Below are 13,328 nucleotides of genomic sequence, written 5' to 3' on the forward strand. Positions count from 1 at the left end.
TCGGCGCAACATTGAGGGCCGAAGGGCCTGTTCTGCGCTGTATTGTTCTATGTTCTATATCTGGGTTAGGTTTGAATAAAACACTTAAAAGCCTTTGTGACGCTGAATCTTTTTAAGAACCAATGAACAGGTTTCTTGGGAATCAGGTATGAGTTCAGAAAACTCAGATGTGACCTGACTGCATTTTATAGCTTACTATTTGTGACAGTCTATGGCTTGAAGAGTTCTTTCTGTTTGGAATTAGCTGGGGAAAGGAATCTGTATGGAAAGCTACCCAAATAGCCCCTTCAGTTTCTGACAAGAACATTCTGTTGAGAGGTCAGGGCAAAATGTAACTGATTCTTCGGAGAGAGAGTGTGGTTGGACTTCTGAACATCATAGTTCCTGAGCAAGCTGTGCCTGTAAAGACACCAGAGACAATGGGGGATGACTTGTGACTTGAGCATACATGCCAGAAAATCAGAATGTGACACTCTGGAACATTCTACACATGAATGTTTTTGTGTTCATGAGCTTGGCCAAACAGTTTCTTTCTTCATGAAGTAATCACTGGAGTGAATTCAGTGAGTGAGAGTGCACAAGATGATCACTACGCATTTATATTTTTCAGTTACAAGTTCTGTGTTAACAAATTCTACATCTATGCTGCATAGATCTTACTTGATAATTCAATACTTCTGTTTTTAATTAAAGAAACCACATCGATAAGACCATTCGATAACAAGAGCAAAATTAAGCCCATCGAGTCTTCTCTGCCATTCAATAATAGCGGGACAGTTTCTCAACCCTCATTCTCCTGCCTTCTCCCTGTAATCCTTGATCTGCTTATTGAATAAGAACCTTTCTGTCTTAAAAACAGTCAATGACTTGGTCTCCACAGCCCTCTATAGCATGAATTCCACAGATTCACCACCTTCTGGCTGAAGAAATTCCTGCTCATCTCAGTCCTAAAGGGTAGTCCCGTGACTCTGAGGCTATGCCCTCAGGTCCTAGCCTATCCTACTGGTGGAAACATTTTCTCTCTGTCACTCTATCCAGGTGTCTCAATATTCTGCAGGATTCAATGAAATGTCTCCTCATCATTCTAAATTCCAAGCTCAGACCCAGAGTCCTCAACCATTCCTCATATGACAAGCTCTTCACTCCCCAGGATCGTTCCTGCAAATCTCCTTCAACACCAGCACATCTTTCCTGTAATACAGAGGCCAAAACCGCTCACAATGTTCCAAACGCAGTCTGACCAGAGCCTTATACAACCTCAGCAGTACATCCTTGCTCCTGTATTCTAGCCTCTTGAAATAAATGCTAACATTGCATTTGCCTTCTGAACTGCCAAATGAACCCGTATATTAATATGAATAGAATCGTGAACTGGGACTCCAAAGTCCCTTTGAGTTTCAGATTTCCCGAAGCCTTTCCCCATTTAGAAAATAGTCTATGTCTCCATTCTTTCTACGGGAGTGCATAACCTCAGTTTCCCACGCAGTATTCTGTCACTTCTTTGGCCACTTTCCCGGCCTGCTTAAGCCATTCTGTAGCTTCCTCTATTATTCTCTAGAAACAACTCAAGGTTCTCTAACTTCCCTGGAGCTGATTTCTGACATCTCTCCTGCAGCTCTCTCAGCTTTTGCCTCTATCAGCAGCTGGGGCAAGCTATCACACCCCTGTCACCCAGATTCCTTCATGTGCTCACCCAGCTGGGACTCCATTGATTGCAGTTTATTTTCCATCTCTGCACGGTTCCTCTCATCTCGCTCCAGCTTCTGAATCAAGTTCCCAACATTGACCATGTTGCCATTGTGCTCCGTCAGGGTGGTGTCTCCAGACCGGGTCCTTGGCTTACTGGGAGAAACACCAGGACAAGACGGCAACAGATGGTGGTTCCCTGAGGGAGAAGCAATAACAATCAAAGACCCAAATTTCTCTCCTCTCTGATCACACAGCTAAGGAGCATAAATATAACGAGTAACAGGGCAATGGCAGAACAGTGACCAAGTGACTAGGGAGGAGAGGGAGAAGGAGAAGGGGAAAATGTGGGGACAAGATAACCTGGGCTTGTCTGAATTCAAGCAAGTTTGAAGCACAGGCTGCTATGAACTCTGATGACTCACCAGATAACCAGCTGCCTCTTCCTCCCCCTCCCCAACAGTGAATGGCATACTATGCCAAGTCTCTAGCAAACATGAACATAAATTGAAGATTGAAAAGGCCATGCAGGCCCTTTGGTCGGAACTGCACTTTCCTGCCTGATGCCCAAATCTAGTGAATCTCCAAGAGACTAAACGTCTCAATTTTGGCCCTGAGCAGCTTTAATAGCTAAGCATCGATGATGCAGCATGCAGAGTGCAGTTAAACAGGGAACAATGACATACTTATATTATCACATGACTATTGATCCAGAGACCCAGGTAATGTTCTGAGGACCCAGGCTCAAATCCCACTAAGACAGATGGTGGAATATGGATTCAATAAAAATTTGGAATTAAAAGTCTAACGATGAACATGAATCCATTGTCAACTGTCAGAAAAACCCATCTGGTTCACTAATGTCCCTTGGGAAAGGAAATCTGCCACCCTTACCTGGTCTGACCAACATGTGACTCCAGAACCACAGCAATGTGTTTGACTCTTAACAACTTTGGGCAATAAATGCTAGTCCAGCCAGTGATGCCCTCATCCCATTAACAAATATGAAAAAAATAAGCAGGGAGCTCAGAGACTGCAGGCACAGTCCCATTTGCTGCTGATCGTAACTACAGGTAGCAGTTGACTTATACCAATGACAGACACCAAAGGAATTAAACAAACTCCTGCAGTCCTTCATTTTTCTAGCAGTAGCACCAGTGCCAAGATTATACAGACCAACGCTCTTACCTAGCAGCATGTCCTCAGTTATGAGGCTTTTATTCTCCAGTTTCTCCAGATCTCCTTCCCAGCCATCAGTGAGAGTTCGATAGAGACACATGTTCTGTGAGCACACCTTGCTCAGTAGCTGTTTAATCTGCAATACAGTTGTGCAAGTTGAGTTCTTCACTATTGGTGTCTCAGCAATCTGAACCAACTGTCATCATTTCCCTAGCCTTGTCCCGCACCCTGCGCAGGTTCAGCAACAATCCCATATCCACTGAGGACCCAGAGCGTAACTCATGTCCTGAGAGATATTAGAGACTGACCTACTGCATTGTGACCAACACACAGGTCTCTCACAGTAGCCTTTCTGAGTGTATCAGTGCAACACAATGTGTGAATGAACTTCAATGAATGCACAGTGCAAAGCACCAATGCACCTTTGCACACACAGGATATCATTTATTCAGTGGCTCATTTGCGAATTTAAGCCAAGTGTCTTGCAGACAACATGGGGGATTGCTCCAGTCAGGTGTTACCTGATCCTCAAAAGAAAACATTTGAATTCCCTGCTCCATACAAACTGAACCATGGGTGTTCAAAATTCCTGAAAGCCTGCTTGGTTAGCTGATCTTAACTCAGCATCCTTTGGAGAGTTGTGAGGTTGAACATGGGAAGTCAGACAGGGTTCCAGCTGCCAACTACAAGATTTCTGATTTCAAAAGATAACAACTTGACTGATGCCTCTCACAATGGAACATTCACTCCTCCCTTTCATTCTCAAAGCAAAACGATGACGGACAGATGATGCAGCATACTCAACTGTGCAAGGGCAATCTAAACTGGATTAAGATCAGCATCCACTAGGCTCAGGAAGCTATGGTGGACCTGTACAGTTGCCAGAAGTCTTGTACATATTGCATAAGTGGGCACCAATGTAGTGTACCTGAGCTCTGGACAGATGAAGCCCCAAGGTGGAGATGATTTGCTCCAGATCTTTTTCCAAAATGTAGTTACAAAGGTTGCGGTCAAAATAGACAAAGGCAAGCAGCACATCCTTGCGTAATGACACCATTTGACTGATATCCTTCTCCTGTGCCAAAGACAGACAAAAACAGAGTCATGTGTCTATCACTCCAATTATAAACACCGAGAACGCCGTTACACAATCCAGCTGCACCGTCGAGGCTGGAGCCAAGGACCAGGAACCTCATAAGTCCCAATTTAATCACAATTCCACATCTAAGTTTACACCAAAGACAGGGTGAGACCCACGGTCACCTGTCTACCAGCAAATCCCTCAGCAACCCCACCACCAGCTTCTCAAAGCCCTCTCGGCTTCTCCCATCTCTGCAGTCTGAGCACACAGCGTGTACTTCATCACCATAGTTGGCAGCCCTCTGCACTGACAGCAAACAGAAGGGAGCTGGGGCACAGCATTAAAGTCACTGGGCTGGTAATCCGGAGGCACAGCAAACTGTTCTGGGAAAATCCATTCACATTTGTAAAGCTAGCCTTATTGTGATCACATGATTACCATTAAATGTTGTCAAAATCTGGTCCATGATAGCCCTTCAGGGAAGGAAACATTCGCTGGATGATCTCACAAAGGACTCCAAACCCACAGCAATGAGGTTGACTCTCAAAACCACGCTCTGCGCAATTAGGAATGGGCAGTAACTGCTGCCCTAACCAGCAATGCTCACATCCTAGGAATAAGTATTAAGCTCCCAAAATCACTTACTCAGTTCCTGATGCTCCCCCATCCCAGTAATCACTGGTCTGCATATCGAACAGCCTTTGCATTGGCTGCTAGAAAGGCCCAGGCTGCCCTGTGTGTCTCATATTGCAACAACATGTTCTTACCATCTCTTTAACTGATCCACTTTCTGCTTCATTGCTTTTGGCAACTGGCTTTTTCTCATCAGTGTTGGAGAGACCTGTGGTAGGCAGAACCAAATATCAGCTCAAACTTAAGAGATGCCATTGTAGCTGTTGCAACTCGCTTAAAAAAAAATCAAGCCCCACTATTCCTGGAGTTGCTGCAAAAGTTGCAAAGTTTTAAAAAGTATGCAAAACTGCCCCATTTACGTGCCTTTTAGACTCAGGTTGACAGAAAGCATACAGCGGGTTTCTATCTTTAACAATTACTGTTTGCTACAAATAACCAGATTCTAGTTACAGATAAACAATGAGATAAACCTCTAACCTCCATATAAACTCCCCTTACACACAAACAAACCATATGGGGTATTAATGGGAGGGCAGAGAGAGTCAGGGCTTTCAGAAATGGTCCTTCTGGTAGTTGAGTGTTCAGATCTATTCAGACAGTAGGTTATAACAAGAATTCTGCAGGAACATTCTGAAACAGCGATTACTAGATTAAAAAAATGTAATGTTTGTCTCTGCAATCAGAGCTCCAAGCATGCAAAAATTAGAGTCCAGTTCCACCCTCCATTGCCCAACTTTCTGGAGCACAGTCAGCTACAAGAAGGAGTAAAGATCCCATTCATCAAAAGGACAGGATTTCAAGAAGCCACATTGCCACGTAGTTCACCCCCATGGTGTCTTTTTTTTGTTCAGTAGTGGAGAATTTATTAATAGACGAGGTCTGACTGCTAAGGCAGATGAGCTCACAGCATGGATTGACTCTGGGAATGGGATATTATAGCCGTAACAGAAATGCGGCTGAGCGAAGGACATGGACTGGCAGCTCAATGTCCCAGGATACTGAAGCTACAGGTGTGACAGAGGTACAAGCAATTGAGGAGGGGGAGTTGCGGAGTTGCCCTTTTGATTAGAGAGAACATAACAACGGTGCTTACAGAGGATATTCTTAAGGGATCATCCAATGAGGCCATATGGTTAGAACTTAGAAACAAGAAGGTGGTCAACTCTGCTGGTACTGTACTGTACTGTAGAGCCCCACATAGCCAGCGGGTACAAGGAGAGCAGATGTGTAAAGAGATTGCAGATCTGCGTAGGGATAACAGAGTAGTGGTTGGAGATTTTAACTTCCACTGTATTGACCGGGCCACCCAGACTGTAAAAGGCTGGATGGGGTGGAATTTGTCAAATGTGTCCAAGGAAGTTTCGGCAATTAATATGTAGAGGGCCCTAAATGGGAGGGTGCAACACTGGACCTCCTGTTAGGAATTCAGGTCGGGCAAGTGACTAAAGTGTCAGTCAGAGAGCACTTTGGGTCCAGTGAGCATAACTCTCTTAGTTTTAACATAGTTATGAAAAAATATAGGACAGATTCACAGGTTAAGGTGATGGTCAGAAGCAGGGCTAATTTTGGGGCCATTAGGCAGAATCTAGATGAAGACTATTGGGCGAATCTGTTTGAAAGAAAAGGAGTGACTGGCAAATGGGAGGCTTTTAACAGCATGATATCAAGTATGTCCCTGTTAGGGTGAAGGGAAAAGCTGGTAGGTTTGAGGGCTATTGAAGCTCTGGCCAGGACAAAGAAGGAGGCATACATTGGGCTTAAGCTATCAGGCTCAAGTGAATCCCAAGATGACTATAAAAAGTGTAGAAGCACACTTAAGAGGGAAATCAGATGGATCTGTAGATAAGGTTAAAGGTAATCCCAAGAGGTTCTACAGTTACATGAAGAGTAAAAGAGTGCCTACGGAGAGAATTGGTCCCCTTAAAGATCAGTACGGCTGTCTATGTGTAGAACAACAGGAGATGCGGGAGATTTTTAATGAACTTTTTACTGCAGTGTCTACTGAGGACAGAATCATGGATGCTAAGGAAATAAGGGAAACAAGTGGGGATGTTTTGGACTGCATACACATTACCAGAGAGGAGGTGTTTGCAGCCTTAGGTCACAATAAAATGCATAAATCCCCAGGGCCTGATCAAGTCCATCTGTGGACATTGTGGGAGGCTACAGAAGAAATCGCAGAGATTTTTGCTTCATCTTTAGGCAATTGTAAAGTTCTGAAAGACTAGAGGGTGGTTAATGGCATTCCATTGTTTAAGAAAGCTAGCAAAGCTAAGCCAGGAAATTACAGGGCAGTCAGCTGGACATCAGTGGTAGGTAAGTTATTGGAGATGATACTGAGGGACAGGATCAACCAACATTTGGATAGTCAAGGTCTGATTAGGGATAGTCAGCACGGATTTGTGTGCAGGGAGTCACGTCTGACAAATCTCTTGGAGTTTTCCGAAGAGGTAACCAAGAGGATTGATGAGGGTAGGGAAATGGATGTTGTCTATATGGACTTTAGTAAGGCCTTTGACGAGGTCCCGCAAGGCAGGCTAGTAATGGCGGTTAGGTTCCATGGGATCCAGAGGGAGCTAGCTAATTGGTTTCAAAATTGGCTCAATGGTAGGAAGAGAGGGTAATAGTTGAAGGTTGTTTCTCGAACTGGAGGCCGGTGATTAGTGGTGTGCCACAGAGGTCAGTGCTGGGGCCTTTGTTATTTACATGAATGATCTGGATGTGAACGTACAAGGCATGATTAGTAAGTTTGCAGACGATACAAAATTAGGAGGAATCGTTGACAGTGAGGAAGATTTATCAAAAATTACAGAGGGATCTTGATCAGACGGGGAAGTGGGCTGAGGATTGGCAAATTGCAATTCAGTGCAGAGGTGTTGCACTTTGGAAAGTCAAACCAAGGTAGGGCTAAAACAGTAAACAGTAAGGTCCTGCGGAGTGTTGTGGAACTGACAGACCTGGGAACATAAGTACAGAGTTTGTTGAAAGTGGTGTCACAGATGGACAGGGTGGTGAAGAAGGCATTTAGCATGCCGACCTACATCGAGTATAGGAGTTGGGGCATTATGTTACAGTCGTTTCAGTTGTTGGTGAGGCTGCACTTCAAGTAATGTGTACAGTTCTGGTCACCTTGTTAGCTGAAAGACATAGTTAAACTGAAAAATGTGCAAAGAACATTTACAAGGATGTTGCCAAGACTAGTAGGCCTGAGTTATAGGGATAAGTTGGCTAGGTTAAGACTTTATTCCTTGGAATGTAGCAGAATGAGGGGTAACCTTATTGAGGTGTATAAAATCATGAGGGGCATAGACAGGATGAATACGTTTTTTCCCAGGGTTGGGGAACTGAAAACTAGACGGTGTGAGCTTAAGGTGAGAGAGGCAAGATTTAAGAAGCTCCTAAGGGGCAACTTCTTCACGCAGAGAGTGTGTATGGAATGGGCTGCCAGAAAAAGTGGTTGAGGCATGTACAATAACAACGTTTTAAAAACATTTGGATAGGTACATGGATGTGAAGGGTTTAGAGGAGTAGGGACTTCATATGGGCAACTGGAAATAGCTGAGTGGGCACCATGGTCAGCATGAACCAGTTTGGGCTGACGGGCCTGTTTCCAAGCTGTATCACTCTAGTATGGCATTGCAAGATCAAAAATTGGCACTGAGTGTTATACACCTGACAAGTTGAAGGCAGACGGAACTGGAGCTAATCCTTGCCTGGTTTAGAATAATTTGTAAAGTATGACAGTCTTCAGTTCCTAGCTTAAGGGTCTTGCGGCTTGTGGCAAAGTGACAGAATCGGTTGAGGTCAGAAGGTCCAGGTTCAAGTCCCACATGCCTCAAACACGTACTATCATGTGTTGTTTGAAGACATAAATGTCAGTAAAATGTCAGTACATGTTTCTGTACATGTCCTCAAGCAACATGCCAATCGCTGTCCCACAATCTGACACAACAAACCCGAATTTAAATACAGTGAATTGCTGCTCTGAGGGAGGCTTATCCTCCACCCAAAAGCATTTACAACCAGATGGCAGGCTGTCCACCAGTTACACACTGCGTTGTCGGACTTCTAGGATTATGTTGCATCTGTCTCATATTAATTGAGCCTCACCAAAATCCTCCTCATTTTCCTCCAAGAATAGAACATCATCAATCTGCAGGAGTGCATCATCATCAGCATCCTTCCCTTTCACATCCTTTTCTTTAGTCTCGCCTTCATCTGGCTGTAAGCAACATCAGAAAAATCTGGTAAACCACACTTCGAATGAGAAATGGCTGGGGAGGAAAAGGATTTATGGGTTTGGGATCATAGTTCATGATAAACACCCCCTCATGTGAAACAGCTTGTGCACCAGAAGATACAAAAATTAAGACTTAAAAATGAACCCCAAGGAAATGAGCGAGGGAACGTTCACAGCTTTGGGCTCCACCAATTAACTGGATTGGTAGGCAACAGAGAGGGAATAGCACTCATTATCAATGTCCTCATTTGTATGAGGCTAGTCAATGCTCGGTAGGTCAGACAGCAATCATGGACAGTCGAGCAAAACCAATTTTTCAGTTTAATGAGCTTCCATCAGAGAGATGTTGGCTACTCATAATTATCATAACCATCATAAATATGAGGGACCTGGAAAATTGGAGGTTTGAATATTAGAACCAAGAAATTAAGATACAATCGAATCATTTTCAAAATCAAGGAAATGGTTGGGACTGATCAAAGCAGCCTGCTTCTGAGAGCTAAGCATCCTAGAGTTTCAGGGCTGAAGAAATCAGATTAAAGTCAGATGTTTTTTAACAGCACAGAAAGAGGCCTCATCATGTCCACACTGGCTACTGTACAACCATGTATTCTAAGCCCATTTTCCAGCACTTGACTTGGAACATTGTATGTTATGGCGTTTCAAGTGCTCACCTCTGTAGTTCTTCCAGGCAGTGAGTTCCCAATATCCACAATCCCCAATGAAAATATTTTTCTTCATATTCCCTCTAAACCTCTCGCGCCTTACCTTAAAATGTTGTCTCCTAGTAAGGGAAAAGGTTCTCCCTGTCTTTGTCTCTCACACCTTTGTATATCTCAATCAGACCACATACCCAGCCTTCTCTGCTCTAAGGAAAACCACTGTAGTGTAACTCCTTTCTCTCCATGGCTGAATACCTCCGCTCAGGCAACATGCTGGTTGATCTCTTCTGTACCCCCTCCAGTACAATAACTTCCTTCCAATAGTATGGAGACTAGACCTGCACAACATTATCAGGCTGCGGCCAAACCTAATTTTATATACAGCTCCATCGTAATCTCCTTACTCGTGTATTCAAAGTAATTGACAAAAAAAGACAAGTATCCCATATGGTTTCTTAACCACGTTACCTATCAGTCCTAATGCCTTCAAGGATCCATGGACACACAAACCAACATCCTTCCCACCCTCTATCAGGATTATATCAGACTAGGCTAAATGGATTGAATGGCTGGCTTCTATTCATATGTTTGCACAATTAAATCTAGCACAGTGAGGAGCTGAAAAAGGCTTTAGAAACAAATAGTTGGGAGTCTGCGGAATTCACCCCCAGATTCAGTGACTGAAGCAATGACCAGGGCAACATTTAACAGCAGGTTTAATAGGTAGTTGAAGGCAGGTTAAAGAGATGGGGGAAGGGCATTGATACAATGGATTTGGACACTGACTCTGGGGAAAAACACACCAATATGGGCTGAATGAGCCATCGAGCCAAATCAATTCTTCTCCAACTCTGCCATGCTCTAGTTAATCTTCATCAGCACTTCCCCTTAATATGTTTTCCTAACTTTCCTAAACAGCTTGTATCCAGGAATATTTAACTGCCCTGTTTTACTTCAGCAAGATCTGGATTATCAGCACATCACAAAAGTGGTGGTTTTCCTTTTATGCTGGCTGCCAGTTTCTGTTCGTGGTAATCCACACCTATAACAATCAAAATCAGTATTCACATATGATCACAGTAACTCTCATTACACTTTGTCATTGACTCTGACCATACAAATTCACTTTCTATCCCCAAAGCTCACACTTTCTACCTCTCCCAGTACTTTTGTACCACCTCGATATTCCTCTCTGATATTATCAGCGAGTTCCCAAAGTCCTGCCAAATTAGTTTAAACTTTCCCAAACAGTGCTAGTTAAACATCCTGGGTCTGCTCAGGTGCGAGAAGAACCACCTGTATTTGATCCAGCTTGCCCAGTCACTGTCAATGTCCAAAGAATTGAAAGCTTTCTCTCCTGCAGCATCTCTCCAACCAGGCATTCACTGTTTTAAACTCCTGTTTCTAAATGCACCTATGCATGACAGAGGGTGGACTTGGAGATTACAGCTTTTGAGACCCTGAGTGATAATTTCCCATTTTGCACCAACATGTCATCTTCCTATCCATGTCAACGGTTCCAATGTGGGCTATGGCCACTTGTTGTCAACGCTCCCTGTCACCGTTAGCTCTAGGGCATTGTGTTGAGTCGCATCCTTAACCCAGGCACCTGGGGTTTATTGCTGTATCCACAACATTTATACATCTATTCTCCTTATTCACAAATCACCCACGATTAGGCACATTTTGGTTTGCTTTGTGCCCTCCTACGCAGCTGAGCTAACCCCTGTGCCAGGAATTTCGCTCTGGCTCAACTCATGATGTATCACTCAACCCAACCAGACCCAGACACAGTCATCAGTGGTGTCTCTTCTACTCAACAGTAACACTGTAGTTCCCTTGAGGTTTGCCTTTCTAACTGTGTAAGCATACCTTTGTCAGCTCCCAATCCCAGTTCTCATCCTCTTCCATTGCAGTGGCTTTCGCAGGTGCTTCACTTGTTTCCTTTGTCTCCTCTGCTTCCATCAACTCCTCTGCTTCCTTCATCTCCTCGGCTTCTTTCTTCAGCTCGTCTGATTTTTCCTCTTGCTCCATTTCCTTTTGATCTTTCTCCCCCTTCTCTTGATTGGCACTGGCTGCCTTCGGCTTCTCGACCACTTCTTCTGGCTTCCTCTCTGGGAATGCGAGCACGGCCTTGTAAATGGTGTAGCCGAAGTCCCTCTGTAGCATCTCACCAAACAGCTCCGCAAGCCATAAAACCTGCAAACGAAACATAAAACCTATTAAATCTTTCTTCTTCAATTCATACACCACCCAAGTAGAAAACTGGCATGGTAAGACAGGTAAAGCACAGGGTTAGGTACAGAGTAAAGGTCCCTCTGCCAGAAGGGATTCAGCACAGGTTAGATATAGTATAAAGCTCCCTTAACAGAGATTCCAAACATTCCCAGGCAGGCTACAGCATGAAGTTAGATACAGACTAAAGCTTCCAAGACAGATTCAGCACGTGGTTAGATAACACTGTCCCTGTCAAACATTCCCAGCACAAGGACAAGGTGAGATACAGTGCAAATCTCCCCCTTCTCTTTGAAACTGAAAATAAAGGTCCCTCAAAAATACCCCCATCACACCCTCTCAGGAGAGAGACAGCACAGGGTTAAATGCAGAGTAACGTTCCCGTTGCACTGTTCCCATTAAACACTCCAAGGACATGCACAGCATGGGGTTAGATACAGTGAAGTTCCCTCTACTCTTTTAAACTGAAAGTAAAGCTACCTCCACGTTGTCACCACCATACCTTCCCAGGATAGTTATACCACAGACAGAGAGTAAAGCTCACTCTGCTGTTTTAAGTTAAAAGAAAACAGAAAGTGAAGCCCTCTTGACACTGTCCCCATCGAGCAGGGACAGCATGGGGTTATGTACAGATTAAGGCTCCATCTACTTCTTTAAACTAAAAGTAAAGGTTTCCACACACAGTCCCCATCAAAAGCTCCCAGGACAGAGATAGCACAGAGTTAGATTCAGGGTAAAGCGCCCCCTGCATAACGTGAACATTATACCCCAATGTTGATGTCAGAAGCCACAGAGAAATGCAGAACATTTTCTGCCACAAACTGGTAGGAGATGCTCATACAAACTTATTACCTCAAAGGAATAGCCTTTCGAATCACTACGGTAGCTTCGTAACGTACTCAGGGACAGGACAGCACAGCCAAAATTACCCCCCATAGCAGAGCAATTAGGGCGAACAATCACGGAAGGCTCAGCAGGAAGGGGGCATCGGGGCTCCTGCTTTGACGAGACGGCAGAATCTTCAGGCTGCTTCCCCTCGACATCCTACATAAAGTGCAACAAGACTTGGGTTAGCCAAATTTAAATAAACCAGCACATCTCTAAGGACAGAGACAGGGCACGGGAGAGGAGAAATAGAGGCAAGATAGAAAGGAAGAGCACACGAAGGGAGGAGGGGTGGGTTGGGACAGGGTGCGAGCAAAGACTGGAGAGGGGAGGGCTGATGCTTAGCTCTTAAATTATTTTCTGAAAGAAGCCCAGAAAGACACTATTCAGCCCATCTTGACGTACACTACATCCAAAGATTAATCCAGTTTGTCCAATTTCACATTGTTGTCCCACATCTGAAATTCTATCTACTTTTAGCTGATTGACTTTTCAACATTCCAACTGGAAATGTTTCAACCATCCTATCGGATACTACCTTCAAAATCCTGCTTGCTCACTGTGACCTTGTATTAGCTCAGATTACCTCTGATTCTCTTGCTAAAATGCCTGAAATGTGCCTGCTCCACTCAAAGGCTGTATACGTTATGTTTCTGTATTTTTGAATGTGAGCTGAAACGAGTAAAGAACTGATTCAAAAGCCAAGGACTGGAAGGGATTGCTGCAA

At 44.1% G+C, this 13,328-nt stretch overlaps 1 protein-coding gene across 5 annotated transcripts in view; it reads right to left on the reverse strand.

The window, feature by feature from the left end:
• Positions 1–13,328, reverse strand: part of LOC125448012 (cell division cycle and apoptosis regulator protein 1-like) — a 51,761-nt gene that overhangs the window by 2,766 nt on the left and 35,667 nt on the right. For all 5 annotated transcript variants that reach the window (XM_048522892.2, XM_048522890.2, XM_048522891.2 and 2 more), the window contains 7 exons: positions 12,569–12,760; positions 11,354–11,680; positions 8,690–8,801; positions 4,714–4,787; positions 3,794–3,940; positions 2,875–3,001; positions 1,694–1,885 (listed from right to left, as the gene is read on the reverse strand). In XM_048522892.2, the coding sequence (XP_048378849.1) occupies positions 1,694–1,885; positions 2,875–3,001; positions 3,794–3,940; positions 4,714–4,787; positions 8,690–8,801; positions 11,354–11,680; positions 12,569–12,760 (1,171 nt within the window). The remainder of the gene's footprint in view (positions 1–1,693; positions 1,886–2,874; positions 3,002–3,793; positions 3,941–4,713; positions 4,788–8,689; positions 8,802–11,353; positions 11,681–12,568; positions 12,761–13,328) is intronic.

Source organism: Stegostoma tigrinum, chromosome 40 (genome assembly GCF_030684315.1).
Source record: "Stegostoma tigrinum isolate sSteTig4 chromosome 40, sSteTig4.hap1, whole genome shotgun sequence".
Classification (NCBI taxonomy): Eukaryota; Metazoa; Chordata; class Chondrichthyes; order Orectolobiformes; family Stegostomatidae; genus Stegostoma; species Stegostoma tigrinum.